This window comes from Entelurus aequoreus, linkage group LG28, assembly GCF_033978785.1.
Source record: "Entelurus aequoreus isolate RoL-2023_Sb linkage group LG28, RoL_Eaeq_v1.1, whole genome shotgun sequence".
NCBI lineage: Eukaryota > Metazoa > Chordata > Actinopteri > Syngnathiformes > Syngnathidae > Entelurus > Entelurus aequoreus.
In genome coordinates, this window is record NC_084758.1 from 27,584,190 (window position 1) to 27,607,221 (window position 23,032).

A 23,032-nucleotide genomic window follows, 5' to 3' on the forward strand; every position below is an offset into this window, starting at 1 on the left:
GTACGGACGTAGTAGCAGGTAGCATCTTTTTTTTCCACAATGCGCTTCTGCCACGACCCGGTTGGTTGACGTGTGTGTGTGTGACGATTGCTGATGTACGTCTTGTCTCTTATGTGAATGAGATAAATAATATTATTTGATATTTTACGGTAATGTGTTAATAATTTCACACATAAGTCGCTCCTGAGTATAAGTCGCACCCCCGGCCAAACTATGAAAAAAACTGCGACTTATAACCCGAAAAATACAGTACAAAGATACAAATAATTGCTATTGCGACATCTAGTGGACACATTTAGAACAGTTGTTTCTTTAATTCAAAAATGTTCTGCTCATTTTTATACTTGGCAAACTCATCCCGCGGGCCGGATAAAACCTGTTCGCGGGCCTGATCCGTACGTTTGACACCCCTGATTTAACCCCTCATCAGTCACACAATTAATTACCGGAGTGTTGCTGCTCTGCAGGCTCGGAGACCAGATTTGGGCTATGGCCTCCTCCATCGTGCGCAGAGCTTCCTCAAAGACGAGCTGCAGCTTCTCGGCTTGTTTGTCGAAGCGGAAGAGGACGAGCGCCTTGAGCAGCGCCTGCACCTCCTCTGCAACGGAGGACGACAACAATCAGACCACGACATCTCTGACAGAGCCTTCAGACAAAAAGCAGGGTACGAGGGCTGGACAATTAATCACATGTTGGTTCAGATTATGGCTTCTCGCGATCATAAAAAAAAAGACAGATTAATAGGACGTGCATGTACACTACCGTTCAAAAGTTTGGGGTCACATTGAAATGTCCTTATTTTCAATGAAGATAACTTTAAACTAGTCTTAACTTTAAAGAAATACACTCTATACATTGCTAATGTGGTAAATGACTATTCTAGCTGCAAATGTCTGGTTTTTGGTGCAATATCTACATAGGTGTATAGAGGCCCATTTCCAGCAACTATCACTCCAGTGTTCTAATGGTACAATGTGTTTGCTCATTGGCTCAGAAGGCTAATTGATGATTAGAAAACCCTTGTGCAATCATGTTCACACATCTGAAAACAGTTTAGCTCGTTACAAAAGCTACAAAACTGACCTTCCTTTGAGCAGATTGAGTTTCTGGAGCATCACATTTGTGGGGCCAATTAAACGCTCAAAATGGCCAGAAAGAGATAACTTTCATCTGAAACTCGACAGTCTATTCTTGTTCTTAGAAATGAAGGCTATTCCAAAAAATTGTTTGGGTGACCCCAAACTTTTGAACGGTAGTGTAAATTCCGTAGCTTGTGACGGTGGAACAGATGAGCGAATGAATGCAAACAGAGCAAGTCTATTAGAAGTTGGGGATGTCACGACATTTATTATTTGACACAGCGCTAGTATACCTAATCAATAATCACTTAACTCAACAAAAAAAGTAAAGTCAATTAATTTCCGCATTTACGTAAACATTAATTGGCCAATAAAACGAAATCTGCTGTTGAACGCAAGATAATATTACGGAAATGGACATAAATGTGAGTGAAATGTTGTCATTGTGAGGAGAAAAAACATTTGTTTGTGAAAAGAATGTCCTGTATCACTCATTTAGCCCCGACACACTCAGCCGCCCCAATGTTGATACGGCCACCTGAAACAGCGACAAAACTACAAAGCTAAAGCTAGCAAGGACAATCCATACACCCAAAACCACAGCTCGTGTGGTTGTGAACGACATCATGGATGTAACATCAATGTACAATGTACAGTGGCTGAAACCTGAGAGGCGCTCCTTTTTTTTTTTTTTTTTTTTTTTAAAGCCTCAAATTGTTCCTTATTGTCAAGCTGAGAGCAACAGCACACTTCTTCCTTCACAATAATAGCGTGGTGTGCCATATCCGGTCTGACGGTGCTAACAAAATAAAATATTTGAAAAAGTACTTGACACATTAATATACTTAAAGCACTTATTGATACATTTACACAACTATTATGCTTTGACCTAAAATACTGGTCAAAAGTGTCCAAAGATGTATTGTTCCGATAAATGTGAGGATTTTTGCATTTAATTAATAATTTAGTTGACACAAAAGCACACTATGGTAGTTAGAGATGTCCGATAATATCGGCCGATAAATAAATGTAATAACGGAAATTATCGGTATCTGTTTCAAAAAGTAAAATTCATGACTTTTTGAAACGCCGCTGTACGGAGTGGTACACGGACGTAGGGAGAAGTACAGAGCGCCAATAAACCTTAAAGGCACTGCCTTTGTGTGCCGGCCCAATCACATAATATCTACGGCTTTTCACACACACAAGTGAATGCAAAGCATACTTCATCAACAGCCATACAGGTCACACTGAGGCTGACCGTATAAACAACTTTAACACTGTTACAAATATGCGCCACACTGTGAACCCACGCCAAACAAGAATGACAAACACATTTGGGGAGAACATCCGCACCGTAACACAACATAAACACTACAGAAGAAATACCCAGAACCCCTTGCAGCACTAACTCTTCCGGGACGCTACAATATACACCCCCCGCTACCCTCCCCAACCCCGCCCACCTCAACCTCCTCATGCTCTCTCAGGGAGAGCATGTCCCAAATTCCAAGCTGCTGTTTTGAGGCATGTTAAAAAAAATAATGCACTTTGTGACTTCAATAATAAATATGGCAGTGCCATGTTGGCATTTTTTTCCATAACTTGAGTTGATTTATTTTGGAAAACCTTGTTACATTGTTTAATGCATCCAGCGGGGCATCACAACTAAATTAGGCATAATAATGTGTTAATTCCACGACTGTATATATCGGTATCGTTGATATCAGAATCGGTAATTAAGAGTTGGACAATATCAGCAAAAAAGCCATTATCGGACATCTGTAATAATTACAATTATTATTTTACTTGTTGTGGTTTATTCGTTACTAATTTGTAAAGTTAAGTTTTGGTGGTACAATAACTACTCGTTTTTTCAAATTAATGAAAAATCGTGTTCTTAATCGTGATTACAACACCAATCCAAAAATAATCGTGATTATTTTTGCCGTAATCGTCCAGCCCTACAAGGTGCAGTTGTGCGCGGTCACCTCTCATCTTGTCCGCTGTGGTGACGATCTCTCCGAGTGCAAACATCAGAGCTCGGTCCTCCATTGGACTTCCTTCCTTCAGACTCAGCTTCTTCCTCTCTGCCTTCCGTCGGTTCTTTGAAGACCTCCTGCATCAAACCACGCTTTCAGCAGCAGTTTTGAAGACTTACAGGTGCGCTAAATTACACCCTCCTGTGTGTACGCCCACAAATACTAGACTGGATAATATTGTGCTTTTAAAAAGACTATAACAACAAAGCAAGTCACGTGACATGGCTCTCTTCGCCAATTGGTCAGGCACAACAACGTAAACACTAAGTAGTTAGGGAGTAACTAGTGACTAAATAGAACTGAAATATTACTTTTATTAGACATTCTTAGTGTAGAAGCAAATAGACAAAAGCATGTTAAGAAGATGTCACGAACAAATTATTCAGCAATGACGTAGAGCTAACTAGAGTGAGGTTAGCACGTTAGCGGTTAGCAGTCTTCATTCACGGTGTGGAAGCAAGACCTTCTCTCATTTTCTCCGCATGCTATGAATATATGGATGCTAACTCATTCACGACGTCTTCTTAAAGTGCCCACGTCTGTTGTACGGAAACTTGAAGGCTACACTGCGTTAATTAGCGCGCTGCCGCGACCTTCTTCCTGTTTACATTTTTCAACCTTCCCGCTGACCAATTGGAGAAGACAGCGTTGTCACGTGACCTGTTGTGATGCATTTAAATGCGCTGGGATTGTTTTGACCGCATGAACAGGCGTCTCAAAACCTTTATTGAACTAAAGGTTGACGTGTTTGTCATTTCACTACATTTTTTTGCCGTATTTTTGGACATCATTTTTGTGTTGTTACTCCATTTTGTATGACTATCACTAAAAGTTTTTACATTTTATTTTCAATGTTCAATTCTTTCGCGGGTGTATGATATATACCAGTACACTGGCAGTTATTTAACAATACCCTGAAGCCAAACAGGACATAAAATTCTTGCATTTTCAAAAACATGTACCGTATTTTTCGGACTATAAGTCGCAGTTTTTTTCATAGTTTGGCCGGGGGTGCGACTTATACTCAGGAGCGACTTATGTGTGAAATTATTAACACATTACCGTAAAATATCAAATAATATTATTTAGCTCATTCACGTAAGAGACTAGACGTAAAAGATTTCATGGGATTTAGCGATTAGGAGTGACAGATTGTTTGGTAAACGTATAGCATGTTCTATATGTTATAGTTATTTGAATGACTCTTACCATAATATGTTACGTTAACATACCAGGCACGTTCTCAGTTGGTTATTTATGCCTCATATAACGTACACTTATTCAGCCTGTTGTTCACTATTCTTTATTTATTTTAAATTGCCTTTCAAATGTCTATTCTTGGTGTTGGCTTTTATCAAATACATTTCCCCAAAAAATGCGACTTATATAAGTTTTTTTCATTCTTTATTATGCATTTTCGGCCGGTGCGACTTATACTCCGAAAAATACGGTATTCATTTTTTTTTTTTTTTTTTAAATAGCAACCATGCAATGTTTTTTTTAACCCTTTGAAGGCCATTTGATGAAATGTCACTGTTTTCAATTTGTATACATTTGCATAAGGAGTTATTTTACTAACATAAATCTGTGATGTTATCTGATCAAAAGGCCTTCAAAAGGGGTCAATGAGTAGGGGTGTGAATCTTTGGGCACCTAACGATTCGATTCAGTTCAGAATCGATTCAAACAGATTCTTGCAATGTATAGCAATTATAATGAAACTTTTTCAACCAGGTTACAGGTTAGAAAAGCTCCTTTTGGTTGCATGGAAATGTCCTAAAAATGTCTTCTTAAAAATGGATTCCTTTCAAAAAAAAAAGAAGAAAAAAAAAGGTAATTTTTTAAAATCAATTTTTGAAAATGATGACTTGATTTAAAACCCGGATGAATAGGAATCGCGATTCGGATGTGGATCGATTATGCGCACTTCTAAAAAGGAGTGCTGTCAAATGATTATTTTTCCAAAATCAGCTTAATCACACTTTTGAATTTTGATGAATTGTGATTACTGTATTTTTCGGACTATAAGTCGCAGTTTTTTTCATAGTTTGGCCGGGGGTGCGACTTATACTCAGGATCGACTTATGTGTGAAATTATTAACACATTTCCGTAAAATATCAAATAATATTATTTAGCTCATTCACGTAAGAGACTAGACGTATAAGATTTCATGGGATTTAGCGATTAGGAGTGACAGATTGTTTGGTAAACGTATAGCATGTTCTATATGTTATAGTTATTTGAATGACTCTTACCATAATATGTTACGTTAACATACCAGGCACGTTCTCAGTTGGTTATTTATGCCTCATATAACGTACACTTATTCAGCCTGTTGTTCACTATTCTTTATTTATTTTAAATTGCCTTTCAAATGTCTATTCTTGGTGTTGGCTTTTATCAAATAAATTTCCCCCAAAAATGCGACTTATGTTTTTTTTCCTTCTTTATTATGCATTTTCGGCCGGTGCAATTTATACTCCGGAGCGACATATACTCCGAAAAATGCGGTATTTACAGTAAAATAATTACTTAATTTAAATTGACCTAAAAAAAACACCCCAATATTTTGACACCTGAATATATATGATTTATTTGCTCAAAACCTGGTAAATTTACTATTTAAAGTCCAGTCTGGGTTTATTTTGAAGCGAATTGACCTTATAACAACACACGCCACCTTTCAGGTAACCATTTGTGGTTAATGTAAAAGGAGCTCAAAATAAATTAATGGAAGAAATAATTTAAAAAAAAATCAAATTTAACTGTGTGATTAATCTACAATTATACATGATTAATGCGATATTTGTTTGTGATTAATCACATGAGTTAATTTGTGATTTTTGACGGTCCGAGGCAAAATAAAGCAAAAAAAATCATGTTTGAGCTTTTTGTCAAGGACTGAAGTTTGGTTTTAAAGATAATAAAAATGTAATGTTAATATCACACATCAATATGCAATCTTTTAGATAGCAGTGAGTATTAAATATTGAAGGTTTTTGAATTTGTCGTTGCCTTACGAGGAGATGCGTGAGTTGCTGTGCGAGTACTTGGATCCGCCCATCACACTGCTGGCCTCAGAGTAGAGCTCAGCGTCCGCACAGTCGGGACCGTCCTCATCTTGAAGGCAGAGGGTATTTGGAGGTTACCATGGCGACCACAACCGTACCGCCGCAGCATCGCTTTCTCACCCAGCAGGCTCAGCCTGGCCTTCTCTTTCTGCTCCCGCACCAGCGCCAGCCGGGCTCTGTGTCGCGTGAAGGTGGCCGCCTGCGTCTCCACAAAGAGCGTCTGAGCGCTGGCCGCTGTCGCGCGGAGAAAACATCAAGAAAAAGTTGGAAGGAACTTGGCGGCGGGACCCAAAATAGGTACCTTTGAGCAGGGCGGGTTTCAGGTCCGTCTCGGTGATGTCCGCTCTGTCGTGCATGTGAATCTGCAGCACACAAACGTGAATGAACACTAGAAGAAAGCAAAATGGTGATCATTGTTTATAGTTTCATTTCACTGACCAGTCGGAGCGCCTCCTCCCACACCGCGCCGGTGATCAGAGCCAAGATGGCCTCCTCGCAGTCCTACGTCGCCATAGGAACCACCATTAATAACAACTCCAGCTCGTAGGTACGTGGTATCAATTGCTTTTGTGAGCAGGATTGTGCTTAAAAAAAAAACCCAATTTTAACTAATTTGGTCAATTTGAAGCATTTCTGGTGAAAGTCTGGTTAAAAGGTGCGGACACAGTCTATATACTTTATTCTTATATAGCTCTGTGCATATCTGCTTGTCTGACGTTGTCAGTCTACTCCAGGGCAGCTGTGGCTACAAATGTAGCTTACCACCACCCAAGAATGAATGATGGGTTCCCACTTCTCTGTGAGCGCTTTGAGTAACTAATAATAGAAAAGCATGATATAAAATCTAATCCATTATTATTATTATTACGTTAACTATTTATATATTTTTCCTTCTCTTTGCTACTTTTGTTTTAGCTCTCTTTTTTAAATGGAGCTGTTCCGTGCCCTGCATGTTGAGATAATGTACGGGTTGCGGTGCGTCTTCATGTTTTACGTTGAAAAAATGCAGAGGCACACCACCAGCAGAAATCATTAAAAAATGAAACTCAGTTGACAGTAAAAAGTCGTTGTCGCAATTGATGGATATGAATTCAAACCATAACCAAGCATGCATCAATATAGCTCTTGTCTCAAAGTAGGTGTACTGTCACCACCTGTCACATCACGCCCTGACTTATTTTGAGTTTTTTGCTGATTTCCTGTGTGTAGTATTTTAGTTCTTGTCTTGCGCTCCTATTTTAGTGGCTCTTTCTCTTTTTTTGGTATTTTCCTGTAGCAGCTTCATGTCTTCCTTTGAGCGATATTTCCCGCATCTACTTTGTTTTAGCAATCAAGAATATTTCAGTTGTTTTTATCCTTCTTTGTGGGGACATTGTTGATTGTCATGTCATGTTCGGATGTACATTGTCTTTGCTCCACAGTAAGTCTTTGCTGTCGTCCAGCATTCTGTTTTTGTTTACGTCGTAGCCAGTTCAGTTTTGGTTTTGTTCTGCATAGCCTTCACTAAGCTTCAATTTGTTAAAAGAAGATGAAGCAAAAAATAAAATAAAATAAAGATTCCTGCAAAAATTTTAGGGCCAAGAAAAAAGCCATACAACTTTGGTGCAGATCTGGATAAAGGTGAGGCCCGGCTTTTCTTTATTTCAGTCAATCCGAATTATTTGTCTTTGGCGCAGTAAAATTGAAGTCTTTGTTTACTATTTGAGCCAAATCAGGACAGTTGAGTCGGTCATTCTGGTTCTTACTTTGGCGTACTGGTCCAGCAGCAGTGCCGCCTCCGAGTAGCGTCGCTGTTCAGTCAGCTTCCCTTTGAAGGGGGAATAATAGTACGGTTACAAAAAGATGAATACATAACACCGCGTGTTGCTGTGGTTACCTGCCAGGTCTCTGGCCAGCAGGGCCAACTGGTCTGGAGGCAGGGGGATCTGCTGGGCCACACAGATGGCGTTCCTCCAGCTGGCGCAGCTGGCGAAGGCCTGCAGGGCGCCGACGGGCTCGTGGCATCGCCATAGCAACAGGCCGGCTTGCTCCGCCTGCTGCTGTCCCATCAGGTGTTCGGCGTACGCGCAGCTCAGAGCCTGAAGAGGTCAAGGTAACGTTCTTATTGTCTTTATTTGCTCCGTAAGTTACCTTTATGCTCATCATTTAGGAATGTTCTTTTAACGCTGCAGCTATTCACTATTTTATTTGACATTATTAGTTTACACAAGTCATAATTTTAGGGGAAATAATTATTAAAATTGTTTAAAGTTGGATATATTAAGCCTATTACATTGCAAAAAGTCAGTGTTCAAAAACAAGAAAAAAAGACTAAAATGAGGGGTATTTTATTTGAACTAAGCAAAATTATCTGCCAATAGAACAAGAAAATTCGGCTTGTCAAGACTTTCCAAAACAAGTCAAATGAGCTAACCTCAATGAACCCAAAAATACCTTTAAGTATATTCTCACTAATAAGTGCACTTTTCTTGGTAGAAAAAAAAATGAGACCTTTTTGCTCAATATGTTAAAAAATATTCTTATATTAAGTAAATGCTAGTGCCATTATCTTGACATAATGATATGCGCTCGGCATCATGATTTTTTTTTTCATGCTTGAAGTAAGAAATGATTACTTTAAAAAAGTAGTTTTATACTTGTGAGTGTTGATGACACAGCTTTGCATCAGTTGATATTCTAGTTTCAAGCATGTTTTACTCAATAAAATCTCAGCAACAAGCTGTAATATCTTACTGAGATCATTAAAACCCTTAAAACAAGTAAAACACTAACATAAAATCTGCTTAGTGAGAAGAATGATCTTATCAGACAGAAAATAAGCAAATATCACCCTAATTTGAGATATTTAATCTTACTTAGACTTCAGTTTTTGCAGTGTACACACAAAACCAAGAATGAAGTTGCAATTTGTGGAGGATTAGGTTGGGAAACAAATGTATTACTATATGGATTAGGTCAAAAATATTATAGGAATAAAGTCATGATGAAAATAAATATATTCAAAAATGCAAAAAACGAAAGGTTGAAAAGCTTATTGTAAAACGTTTTTTTTGTTAAATCTATAAATTTCCTAGCATATCAACACAGTCTGGTTGTCAAAATGTAAAAAAAGTGCCATAGCATCGTTTGATTATTTAGTATGTGGCCCTCCTGTATAGGAATGTAACGATATAATAATTTAATATCCCAGTTATCATCATTATCGTGGTGTTGTTGAATGTGCTCAAAAAGTACTTCCACGAAGACTGAAATCTTTTTACTGAAAATAAATTAACACACTGTTAGAAAAGCCACTATTTTGCATGTTTTGTGTTTCTTGTGCTTCACTGACAGTGTTTGTCTTAATATTTTATCTGTTTTAATGGCTAAACTTTTTTTTTTTTTAATATTGGTTTGTACTGTGGCACATTAAGATGTATTTAAATGAAAAGAGCATATCAAATAAAATAGATGTTTTTATTATTTTGTTGTGGCGTTGTGGCGTCCTACTCTGTTCAGTGGTCCTTGAACGCACCGTATAAACACCTCCGTCTCGTATTTCTCTGAGTATAGAACGATCAAGGTTGTAGGTTCAATGTGCACAAGTGAATATCTTGGTTGCTCAGACAACAATGTGTTTATATAAGTTTAGACCGTGGTATGTATTTTCTTAATGGGGTAAGACGTTAATGGCGCCAGTCGTACTAGAACGAGCTTTTATTGTCATTTCACATTTAAAAACAACAAAATTGTGCTTATACCGATAGGGGAAGCTTCCAGAGTGAGTTTATCAAAGGGCAATTATCAATCACAATGCTTCCATCATTTTATTTCAAAACAAAAATACTAACCGTAGGGAGTTTTACCGTGTCTGTCATTCATACCGTTAATGGTTACATTCCTAGTCCTGTACAATCTTACCTTGGAGTGAATGCTGTCTGCAGGGTAAAGTCGCAGAGCTTCACTGTAGAGCTTCTGTTCATTCACAAGCTGCAAAGTCTCTGGAAAATGTTCTTCTCCTAAAAAAAAAGATCATAAACAAATGTAGTTTTCAACCCAGATGTTATTATTACTATTAAGTAGGAATGTGCCAATTCCCGTGAAGAAGTGTGTAATCATTATTGCAGATTAATACATCTTAATGTTGATCGGGGCAGCGTGGTTCGGTTGGTAGAGCGGCCGTGCCAGCAACTTGAGGGTTCCAGGTTCGATCCCCGCTTCCGCCATCCTTGTCACTGCCGTTGTGTCCTTGAGCAAGACGCTTTACCCACCTGCTCCCACTGCCACCCACACTGGTTTAAATGTAGCTTAAAGATGCAGATAATGGGTTTCACCATGTTAAGCGCTTTGAGTCTCTAGAAAAAAAGCGCTATATAAATATAATTCACTTCACAAACTCTGGCTGACACTATATTTTTCTTTTGAGTCCCACGGCTGACAAGCAGCTAGCATCTAATTACTGCAAGTGTCTCTATACACGGTATGGAGCCGCTCCCGTCGGCTAATAATAATCACCTCCATGACGGAAAACAAACTGCATTTCTTTGCATCTTAAGTAGGGCTGCCTCAGAATAGTTGATAATTTGACGATTCTAATCCAATCCAATCCACTTTATTTATATAGCACATTTACACAACAAGAATGTTTCCAAAGTGCTGCACAGCCATGTTAAAAACAATATTAAAAACAATATTATGCTACACCAATGACTGAATAAAAACAAAGAATAAATGAATAGAAAACCAATACAAAAACAATATAAAGAATAAATATGATTAAAAACGATTTTAAAGGGTATAACCAATTCAAACCATTTGTAAGAGTCTGATTTGACTATGAACCACTCAGTTGAATCATCAGAAATTCAGCCTCCCTCCTTCCTAAGGGGCAGGGAGGACATTTAAGTACAGTGTAAACCTTAAATTACAAAACACCACACAAGCAAACTCAATTTGCTTAGGAAATCTAAATCAGTGCAGAGCGCCAACATTGTACATAAACTCGCACTCTTTTTGATCAACATACTACGGTATGCATAATAGTGTTCCTTCATCAAAATGTGTGGGTGGTGAGAAAATATTTACAGTATGGGGATGAGATTTCCCCGATAAAGCAGTGTTGAGTAGTGCAAACAAAATAATGTAATGTATATTGTAGCGTCCCGGAAGAGTTAGTGCTGCAAGGGGTTCTGGGTATTTCTTCTGTTGTGTTTATGTTGTGTTACGGTGCGGATGTTCTCCCAAAATGTTTGTCATTCTTGTTTGGTGTGGGTTCACAGTGTGGCGCATATTTGTAACAGTGTTAAAGTTGTTTATACGGCCACCCTCAGTGTGACCTGTATGGCTGTTGACCAAGTATGCATGGCATTCACTTGTGTGTGAAAAGCCATAGATATTATGTGATTGGGCCGGCACGCAAAGGCAGCGCCTTTAAGGTTTGTTGGCGCTCTGTACTTCTCCCTACGTCCGTGTACACAGCGGCGTTTTAGAAAGTCAGAAATGTTACTTTTTGAAACAGATACAGATCATTTTGAAACAGATAATTTCCGATATTACATTTTAAAGCATTTATTGCCTGATAATATCGGCAGTCCGATTTTATCGGACATCCCTACTTAGAACTTTACGCTACTTTATATTAGAAATGGAAACAGCGGAGGATGAATGTCCCTTAACAAGAAGATAAGAGAAAAAGAAAAAGCTTATCGACTACGGTGTTAGCTCGGACGACAATGGCGGACGAGCGCACATTTTTAGAACTTATGCAGACCCCAAATACACATCAGAAGTTAAGAAAAGTTGGTTTTGCACAATATTGCAAAACAATAACGCCAGATAATGTCTCCTAATAGGTGCCATTTTGCGGTCCTTATACACACCATAATAATACCGTACGTTGAAGCACGGTACGTCTGACTACGGTAGCCGCAATGCGCAGACAATCCATAGAGCGGTGCGGCTTCATAGCTTACCAAAGTCGTACTAAAACGGGGGGTGTATATTGTAGCGTCCCGGAAGAGTTAGTGCTGCAAGGGGTTCTGGGTATTTGTTCTGTTGTGTTACGGTGCGGATGTTCTCCCGAAATGTGTTTGTCATTCTTGTTTGGTGTGGGTTCACAGTGTGGCGCATATTTGTAACAGTGTTAAAGTTGTTTACACGGACACCCTCAGTGTGACCTGTATGGCTGTTGACCAAGTATGCTTGCATTCACTTGTGTGTGTGAAAAGCCGTAGATATTACACTGCAAAAAGTCAGTGTTCAAAAACAAGAAGAAAAAAAATACAAAAATGAGGGGTATTTTACTTGAACTAAGCAAAATTATCTGCCAATAGAACAAGAAAATTTGGATTGTCAAGACTTTCCAAAACAAGTAAAATTAGCCAACCTCAATGAACCCAAAAATACCTTAAAATAAGAATATTCTCACTAATAAAAAGTGCACTTTTCTTGGTAGAAAAAAAAGAGACCTTTTTGCTCAATATGTTGAAAAATATTCTTAAATGAAGTAAATGCTAGTGCCATTATCTTGACATAATGATATGCGCTCGGCATTACATTTCTTGAAACCAGCAAACTTACACTAAAAACTAATTTATTGTTCTCAATGGAAAGGCAACAAGGCAACCGCTTGTTACTCTCGGGGTCTCCTAGCCGCACAGGCAAATCATATGGTCTAAAAATGCATTTTTCCATCGATAACATGACATCATCGCGCCAAGTGCGTGCTCTTTCAGTCAATTAGTGCGCATATATGGTTTTGCACAATATTGCAAAACAATAACGCCAGATAATGTCTCCTAATAGGTGCCATTTTGCGGTCCTTATACACACCATAATAATACCGTACGTTGAAGCACGGTATGTCTGACTACGGTAGCCGTAATGCGCCGACAATCCATCGAGCGGTGCGGCTTCATAGCTTACCAAAGTCGTACTAAAACATTTTGACGGATTTTTGAGCGCCGTGTGTCATGTTCTATATTCTTAATGGATCATTTAAAGTTTTGGTGTAGTTTACTGGCGTCATATTGCAGTCTTCCACGTATCTAAAAGTCACATTAAGAAAATGTGTAAAACCCTGAAGGCAAGCCTAGGCTGTTTTAAGATTATAAGACACTGCTTAACTCTCAGCTGTGCTTTTACTTTTATGAATGCAATGATTCTTTCACACATATCTTATGGCTTAACTACATGGTCCCGGTCATCAATCAAGACCATTGAGTGTCTTTATAACCGCGCCTTGAAAGTTCTAGACAAGAAGAGTATACGATATCATCATTGCCAAATTTTAACCAAATACAATATTTTAAGTTTTACCAATTTTATTTTGTTATATACTGTCAAACTGGGGCCGTACTTATCAAGCTTCTTAGAATTACTCCTAAGAAGTCTGCTAAGAGTTGACTTAAGAGTAAATAAATTATTCGCTGAAAGCTGCACTTAAAAGTTAGTTATCAAGCGTCTTACTCACACTTTCAGCGAAGTGTAGGACTGAATCTTAAGTGTCACACTCAGAGCTGAATTACGACATTACTATGTGCCGTAAACGGAATTTTAGGTGACGTCATTTCTGTGTCCATAGAAATGACCAATCAAGGAAGGGAATCCCTTGTCTAAGAATAAAGAAATATCTTGGAAATATTTAAGTGGACAATGGGAGTGTATATTTTGACAATAAACTACAAAATAATACAAAACAAACTAGTCCCCGCCGGCACTCGCGCTACCGCTCCCTCTCTTCTCTCGCCCACACACTCACTGACGTCACTCACCTCACGGCCACACACACACATACGCTACTGTCATAACATTTTCTTTCCAATTCATTAATTAGGCAACTAATTTGAAACTGGTGTGGGTGGCTCTATATATACTAGCCCACTGCAGCCACATGCAGAAATCAACAAGGAATCGAAAAGTATTAAATCTGTGACAAAAATAATACCCGCTCTGTCTAAACGATACCGTTTGATCATCTGCTCGTCATCAAACAAATCCAGGACATCCTTCCGTTCCCTGAATGTTCGCGCACGTCTCTCTCGCCTCAGTGCCATCCCCTGCTGGCAACTCCTAACCACTTAAGACACCTCTGAAGGTCTCTTAAATATCGTGGAGAGTAGGAGTGATTCTTAGACTTAAGAACGTTGATAAAAAGCTTTTATTCTTAAGTTTGAGAGTAGGACTAAATTTCGCAAATTCTCAGGACTTAAGTGTAAAATGGCACTCTAAGAAGCTTGATAAGTACGGCCCCAGATCTACCACCCGAGCAGTGTCAAAAGGCAACTGTTGTGTTCCATTCCATAGAACATCTTTTGCCCAGACTGCCTTTTCAATAAAAGGACCACAACTATGGAACTCTTTAGCGGACACTTTGAAAAGTATACCTGCACTTGTCACTTTCAAAAAACAAACAAAATTATGGCTAGTTGAGCAACAATCGTGTTCCCATGTTTAGTTTTTACTCATTTTTACTAATTGGTTTTTATCTAGTCTGCACTTTGTCTGTGTTATTATTATTATTGGCTTTTATCTAGTTTGCACTTTGTCTGTATTATTGCTATTATCATTATCGACTCATTCTATTTTTAATTTTCTTATTTTAATTATGTTGGATCTGTGTTGTTGTTGTTGGGGACAAGTGTTGTAAATTAGCTTCGGCTACAAACACTATGATGCATACATTGGATAACTGTCTATGTTTTTGTATCTGTCCCTATTTCAAATAAACCTCTATAATAATAATAATCTCTGTGTGACTGCCATCTACTGGTCACACTTGTCATTACACTATGTACCAAATAAAATAGCATCGAGGTCGGTAGGCACAACCAAAATGATTCCGTACATTAGGCGCACCGGGTTATAAGGCGCGCTGTCGATTTTTGAGAAAATGAAATTAATTAAAGTGTGCCTTTATAGTCCGAAAAATACAGTAATCGGAAGCATAAACCCCTGATCGGTACATCCCTATTACAAAGCATGGACACGTCTTACCTACAGAAGGTGGAATGTGAAACCAATGTGGAGTTACTCCCCTTTTCTGTTCTTGTGTCGACAAAAAGGAGACAAACTTCTACCGTATCAACCTGTCCGCTTCCCATCAAGCAATGCTCCAGCTCACAAGAAGCTGGTCATGTGTGTTACACTCAAGCGTGTGTGTTTGTGAGACGTACGACTCACCACACTTGCTGAGGTGCACCAGCGCCTTGCTGTAGCGCTTCAGGTGTTTGTCGATGGTGTAGCGCTGGTAGTTGACCTCCAGGCTCTTCAGCGTGTTCAAGAAGGGGAGGTACTCTTTGGGGTCCTGCACAACCAACGGGATGTCTCACTCCAACACGTATATAAAGCACAGAATTAAGTTTTCTACCTTTTGGGATTTCTCGGCCACCATGAGCACCAGGTCGAAGTCGTACGTGCCCAGCGAGTGTTCGTACAGGTCGTTGACGTTGACCAGGAAGAGGAGGTACTTTAGAGCCTCCTCAGCGCTCACCGCACCGTCTCCTTCAGGGGGGTTTACTAAACACCACATTAGGAACACAATCCAGTACACGAGCTGCGTTCAGGTGCTCCGCACACATTTAGTGGACTCAAAACTCACTTCGAAGCTCGTGGACTTTCTGCAGAGCGATCTCCAGCTCGGGAACGGTTTTCTTCACGTGGGCCGTCAGTACGGACAGACAGAACCTGCGTATGAGGAATTGTACACGGTTAGCACACTTCCACACATCCAGGTCTAACAGAGAGTAGAATAGAATAGAACAAAATAGAATGCCTTTTATTGTCACTATACACAGGTACAATGAGATTAAAAGCATCTCCAGTATGAATGAATGAATGAAATAAGTTTTTCGGTCATATAATCCTGTAGTTCTCAACCTTTTTTCAGTGATGTACCCCCTGTGAATTTTTTTTTAATTCAAGTACCCCCTAATCAGAGCAAAGCATTTTTGGTTGAAAAAAAGAGTAACAGTGCAAAATATTGCTCATTTGTAGTGGTCTTTCTTGAACTATTTGGAAAAAAAGATAGGTTTTTATTTATATTTATGAAGGATTTTTGAATTGTTGCTATTTTTAGAATATTTTAAAAAAAATCTCACGTACCCCTTGGCATACCTTCAAATACCCCCAGGGGTACGCGTACCCCCATTTGAGAACCACTGATATAATCAACCATTTTGTGTGATCAGTATAACAGCACAGATTATACATATTTAACAATCATACACATTTACACACAAAAAGAAAAGAAAAGAAAAAGAATGACCGAAAAAGGAATAGGCTGAAGCCAAAGCTTATGTTTGCCTATCCTATACCATCCATCCATCCATTTTCTACCGCTTGTCCCTTTTGGGGTCACGGGGGATCCTATACCTTCACTGAAAATAAGATTACCTGGAACATCAACGTTAAAAAAATCAATGGGATGAAAGTAATTGTTACTATATTTTATAATTTTCAATTATTTCACCTTTCAAGGTTTTCTTAAACCTTAACAAAGAACTGCATGTCTTCAACTCATCACTGAGCTTGTTCCACCATTTAACTCCTAAAACTGAAATACATTTATATTTTATATTCCTTCTTACTTTACCTATTTCAAAAATCAATATCCCCCCGTAAATTAGTTTTCTACTCTTAATTTAAATAAGTATCAGTGCGACAGTCTACAAATATGCAATAAATTGGAAGGAAAGAAAAGAAAATAGTGCAAAAGGAGGTAAGGTGCACAGTCCAGTCCTGAGAACGAATGTTCTGAATGTGTTGTTTAAATATTATACTATATACCGTAATTTCCGGACTATAAGCCGCTACTTTTTCCCCTCGTTCTGGTCCCTGCGGCTTATACAAGGGTGCGGCTTATTTACGGCCTGTTCTTCTCCGACACCGACGAAGAGGATTTCGGTGGTTTTAGTACGCAGGAGGAAGACGATGACACAATGATTAAAGACTGACTTTTCATATACCGGTAGGCTGGTTATTTTGATAACGTACAGGTGAGCACTTTGTATTACTTTGCACCGTTGTATTATTTGTACTCTGCACGAATGCTGTTCGCCATGTCAAAGATGTGAAAGTTTGATTGAATGATTGAAAGATTTATTGTTAATAAATGGGACGCTTTGCGTTCCCAAACAGTCATCTCTGTCCCGACAATCCCCTCCGTGGTAGCAGGAACCCCTATATACTACGGTAATTACACATCAAAACCCTGCGGCTTATAGTCGGGTGCGGCTTATATATGGAGCAATCTGTATGTTCCCCTAAATTTAGCTGGTGCGGCTTATAGCCAGGTGCGGCTTATAGTCCGGAAATTACGGTACATATATACAGAAGCATTCAGACTGTGGGTGGAAAGTAAGAATTGCACACAGAGAGGTGCTAAATTAATGTTGCTGTATTTGGGTTTACCATTTGTGTGGAGGCCCGCTACAAATACATTTGGTCATTACATGTTTGTAAATGGTAAATGGGTTATACTGGTATAGCGCTTTTCTACCTTCAAGGTACTCAAAGCGCTTTGACACTATTTACCACATTTACCCATTCACACACACATTCACACACTGATGGCGGGAGCTGCCGTGCAAGGCCCTAACCACGATCCATCAGGAGCAAGGGTGAAGTGTCTGGCTCTAGACACAACGGACGTGACGAGGTTGGTAGAAGGTGGGGATCGAACCAGGAACCCTCAGGTTGCTGGCACGGCCACTCTCCCAACTGCGCCATCCCCTTGCTCATTGACACATAATACCAAACCTGGTCTGCCAGAGAATAGGCAAACGTAGCAGGAAGGATCATTAGTGTTGCCAACTTAGCAACTTTGCTGCTATTTGCAGCGAGTAATCAGAGCCTTCTAGATCAGTGGTCACCAACCAAAGCAAGATCTACCCCTGTGTAATAATGTATGGATATATAATTAATATTTACCGTATTTTTCGGAGTATAAGTCGCACCGGCCGAAAATGCATAATAAAGAAGGGAAAAAACATATATAAGTCGCACTGGAGTATAAGTCGCATTTTTGGGGGAATTTATTTGATAAAACCCAACACCAAGAATAGACATTTGAAAGGCAATTTAAAATTTGCTCTGTGGGCTCTGTACCGAGGATGTCATTGTGGCTTGTGCAGCCCTTTGAGACACTTGTGATTTAGGGCTATATAAATAAACATTGATTAAAATAAATAAAGAATAGTGAACAACAGGCTGAATAAGCGTACTTTATGAGGTATAAATAACCAACTTAGAACGTGCCTTGTATGTTAACGTAACATATTATGGTAAGAGTCGTTCAAATAACTATAACATATAGAACATGCTATACGTTTACCAAACAATCTGTCACTCCTAATCGCTAAATCCCATGAAATCTTATACGTCTAGTCTCTTACGTGAATGAGCTAAATAATATTATTTGATATTTTACGGTAATGTGTTAATAATTTCACACATAAGTCGCTCCTGTGTATAAGTCTGGCCAAACTATGAAAAAAACCTACAAATTATAGTCCGAAAAATACGGTACTATAATTGGATATCAAGAGTATGTGAAAGTTCAACTCTTACCTTGTTTACCATCATGAATGCCTTTTTTTCAAGTTCCTCATTATAAAGTGATGGAAGCAGATCAGAATCATATCCATATTTAAGTGTTACTTCTTTCTAAACTCCTATAGTCATATTTTCATCAGCTAATGTCTCGTGTGGTACAAAGTGCTTGCATTCGAGTGTCCTTGAGTAGAGTCAGAGCGCTGTTTATTCTCTTTGTTGAGACTGCCATTACATTCCTAAGATAAGGAGCACAGCTAGACTGGGGAAACAGCAGGTGGGGAGGGGGAGGAAGGGGAAGATCACGGGACTTCCGGGGGTTTGAGGGTAGACCGAGCTAGACCGATCTGGACCGGGCTAGGGAACGCTTGGGTGCTGGGTTGGTCTCAGGTTTGTCCTCTAAGCTTTGAGCATAAACTACAAAATACCAACTATTGCCTGGAGATTGAATATAAACATCAGCGTATTGCCATAAAAAGAATCTGGGAGAGACTAGCAATTTGAATTCCCCATTGGAGGAATGCTGGTCAACGCAACAAAAGTTATTCCTGATAATTCCATTGGAAATTCCTGTAATTCTGCAACCTGAGCAAAGGGTCACTGACTTGTTGGGATCCGTCGACTCCATGGTGCTCCGTAAAGCATCGCACACCACGTCCACTTTCTTCTGCCCCGAGGCGGGCGGCTGCGGTGGCGTGCATCCTTCAGGGCGAGGATACATGCTGCCCGTGGTGTCCTCCTCACTGATGAGGCGACACGTTAGACCACCTAAAAATGCTCCAAGGCGTCCTCACCTGATGCTCTACTGACCTGAGCTCGGTGAGGAAGCGGTTGGTGTGGGTGATGGAGTTGAGCTGCGTCAGGAACGTGTCCGTGTTCTCCAGGAAGACCTGAAGGAAGCAAAAGTGTTGGCATTTGGAGCCGGACGTCTTTTTAGAAAGCATGCCAAAAACCTCACCTTTGGGTTGTGGTCGTAAATCAGGTTGAGGTTGATGCGCAGCTTCCTCATGCACTCAAAAGCTTCTCCGAACTTCAAGCTGGAAGAGAAACTCAATCACTACTAGAAGAGGCAATTGCGTGTGAATGCTCCAATGCTGAAGTTTAAGTGAAATGCTGACAGAATGTAGTATGAATGTAAGAATGGTTTGAATGTTGGAAGAGTTTGAATTTCCAGGGAAACCGGAATTTGGTTTGGAACTTGGGAAAGTGTTAGTTTGAATGTCCAGGATAAGAGGAATGTTGGAATGGTTTGAATAGGTTGAAAAATGTGGGAATTGTGCAACTTGGAAAAACGTCCCATTCATTTCAATGGGAACTTCCTGGGAATTTTGGAAAAGCGAGATTTTTTGAAAATGATTAGGAGCATGAATGTCCTAAATGAGCTGAATTGGTTGGTGTTGGAGTTGTTTAAATCGGGCAAGAAATGTTGTAGTAAATGGTATTGGGGAATTTCGGGAAAGGCGGGTATTTTTTTGGAAAATGCCAAAAAAATGTGAATGTTGTAAATGAGGTGTTGGTGTTGGAATTTTTCAAATCGGTCGAGATATGTTGAAGTAGTAACATTTTTAATTGAGAAATGGTATTATGGAACTCCTGGAATTTAAATGCTAAAAAGTGTGAATGTTGTAAATGAGGTGTTGGTGTTGGACATTTTCAAGTTGGTCGAGAAATGTTGAAGTTGTAACATTTTCAATTGATAAATGGTATTACGGAATTTCGGGAAAACCGGGAATTTTTCCAGTTCAAAAAACAACTTTGTTTTTTGTCCTGATTAAGAGGAATGTTTTGACGGAGGAACGGTTGAAAAATGTGGAAGGAGTAGTCGCCAGAAAAAAAGAGTGGAAATAGGGCATTGGAAAACCAGGAATTCTGGAAAGTCCTGGAATTTTTTTGAACTTGGAAAAAGGGAAGTTTGAATTTTCTGGAAGGTGGAATGTGTTGGAGGAATGGTTTGAATAGGTTGAAAAATGTGGAAATGGTGAAAGTTTGAAAAATGGCCAATTCATTTTGAATGGGAAAAATGTCCCGGAAAAGCTGGAATTCTGGGAAATCTGGGAATTTTTGGAATTTGTCAAGGGAAAGCCCGCGATTCCTCAATAGGCAGAACAGTTTGAAGTTGGAACGGTTTGAATCGGGTGAAAAATGTGGAAGGTAGAGTGCGCCAAAATCTGGAGAAGAAGAAGTTGAAGTTGAATAATAAATAGATGGATTTTGGTGTAGAAAACCACAGGTGTGAATGCTTTGGAGCATTCAGACAATGACAACAATAAGGAGGTTCTGGAATTGCTGGTTCTGTGCTCTGCTTACTCGTCAAGCCACTTCCTGAGCTGGTCCAGCACCAGAGCTCGATGATGGACAGTTTCCAAGTTCCCACGAGGCATCTGTCCACAAACGCACCAAGTCAGCTGCCGCCGATCCAACTGAACGCGCAGTGTTGGTCAAAACGACTGACCTGTAAGACGACCCGCGTGTCTTGCGGCACCACGGTGACCACACGGGAACCTCTCTCCACCCGCCGCAGGGTCTCGTCGTTCTGGCCGCCGTCCTTCGCCAGAGCCGCCTGCAGCGCTGCAAGTTGAGATGTGGCCAATGTCATCAGTTGTCGCCCTCTTGTGTTTTGTTTTGGAAATGCATCTATTTCATTGTAGCTGATATGAAGACGTTCTGCAGACCTTTAAGGCTGAGCGTGCTCAGCTGGAGGCAGCGACACGTGTGCGAGTGCGTGGTGACGACGAGGAAGTCGCCGCAAACGGCGAAGGACGAGACGTTGGAGGCGAGCTGAGGAGGAAGCAGACGGCTTTGAACGCATGCGCTGATAACCGCTAACATGGCGTTTGCATCCTCGCAGGGCGTACCTCCACGTCTGCGGCGTACAGGTGAGATCTGTCCGTCAGGCCGAGCAGGAACTCCTGCACACATCAGCACAATCAATTTAGAAGTTGGGTTTTTAAACGACTTCTTACCTGCATCACAAGTAAAATAGAAAGTCAAAGCTAATCCCTGCTTGGCACTCAGCATCAAGGGTTGGAATTGGGGGTTAAATCACCAAAAATTATTCCCGGGCGCGGCCACCGCTGCCGCTCACTACTCCCCTCACCTCCCAGGGGGTGATCAAGAGTGATGGGTCAAATGCAGAGAATAATTTTGCCACACCTGGTGTGTGTGTGACAATCATTGGCACTTTAACTTAAAGTCAGAGCGTCACACTTACAGTTGACTATGGAGGTTAATTGTGTCTTTATTACGAAAGCTTTTTTTGTCACTGAGTTTATGTACCGTAATTTCCGGACTATAAGCCGCACCTGACTATAAGCCGCACCAGCTAAATTTAGGGGAAGATACAGATTGCTCCATATATAAGCCGCACCCGACTATAAGCCGCAGGGTTTTGATGTGTAATTACCGTAGTATATAGGGGTTCCTGCTACCACGGAGGGGATTGTCGGGACAGAGATGACTGTTTGGGAACGCAAAGCGTCCCATTTATTAACAATAAATCTTTCAATCATTCAATCAAACTTTCACATCTTTGACATGGCGAACAGCATTCGTGCAGAGTACAAATAATACAACGGTGCAAAGTAATACAAAGTGCTCGCCTGTACGTTATCAAAATAGCCAGCCTACCGGTATATGAAAAGTCAGTCTTTAATCATTGTGTCATCGTCTTCCTCCTGCGTACTAAAACCACCGAAATCCTCTTCGTCGGTGTCGGAGAAGAACAGGCCGTAAATAAGCCGCACCCTTGTATAAGCCGCAGGGACCAGAACGAGGGGAAAAAGTAGCGGCTTATAGTCCGGAAATTACGGTAACTTAATTTTTTTTTGACATCAAATTATGCTGAAACTAATTTTGCTCACCAATTGTGAGCAAATCTGGTGTGTTTGAAAAACCAGTTTGTAACAATTCAGTGTCTAACAATCCAAAAATTCATAGTAAAAAAAAAAATTCAGGGCAGAAATATTCGTAGCTTCAAAACTCGAGACTCACTTCCTGTTGACTAGTGTCACGTGACTGAAAACTTGACACGTCATTGGCTGCTTCTGATATAGGACGATGCTTCAGTCTTAATTTACAGGAAGTGGGTCTTGTGTTTTGAAGCAACAAATATTTCTGCACTAAATTTAACACACTTCGTTTTGCTCACAGATTATTTAATGAAATTGTCAGCATAATTTGATGTGAAAACAAAAAAATCAGTTCACAAAACTTAAATGCAAAGAATTTAGTTCCAAAATTCAGTTGAAAAAAAAAATAAAGACACAAATTAACCTCCATAATTGAGCTATTTAGCTAAAATCCTCAAAGTTC

General features: G+C 39.8%; 1 protein-coding gene across 2 annotated transcripts in view; it reads right to left on the reverse strand.

The window, feature by feature from the left end:
- elp1 (elongator acetyltransferase complex subunit 1) overlaps positions 1–23,032 on the reverse strand; it is a 43,679-nt gene that overhangs the window by 1,650 nt on the left and 18,997 nt on the right. For both annotated transcript variants that reach the window (XM_062039859.1, XM_062039860.1), the window contains exons 16-34: positions 21,577–21,630; positions 21,394–21,499; positions 21,174–21,289; positions 21,029–21,102; positions 19,680–19,758; positions 19,532–19,611; positions 19,327–19,464; positions 15,771–15,856; positions 15,540–15,688; positions 15,353–15,476; positions 10,094–10,191; positions 8,070–8,271; positions 7,939–8,000; positions 6,632–6,694; positions 6,495–6,555; positions 6,314–6,427; positions 6,143–6,242; positions 3,071–3,198; positions 447–598 (exon numbers count right to left, since the gene is read on the reverse strand). In XM_062039859.1, coding sequence (XP_061895843.1) covers positions 447–598; positions 3,071–3,198; positions 6,143–6,242; positions 6,314–6,427; positions 6,495–6,555; positions 6,632–6,694; positions 7,939–8,000; positions 8,070–8,271; positions 10,094–10,191; positions 15,353–15,476; positions 15,540–15,688; positions 15,771–15,856; positions 19,327–19,464; positions 19,532–19,611; positions 19,680–19,758; positions 21,029–21,102; positions 21,174–21,289; positions 21,394–21,499; positions 21,577–21,630 — 1,986 coding nt within the window. The remainder of the gene's footprint in view (positions 1–446; positions 599–3,070; positions 3,199–6,142; positions 6,243–6,313; positions 6,428–6,494; positions 6,556–6,631; positions 6,695–7,938; positions 8,001–8,069; positions 8,272–10,093; positions 10,192–15,352; positions 15,477–15,539; positions 15,689–15,770; positions 15,857–19,326; positions 19,465–19,531; positions 19,612–19,679; positions 19,759–21,028; positions 21,103–21,173; positions 21,290–21,393; positions 21,500–21,576; positions 21,631–23,032) is intronic.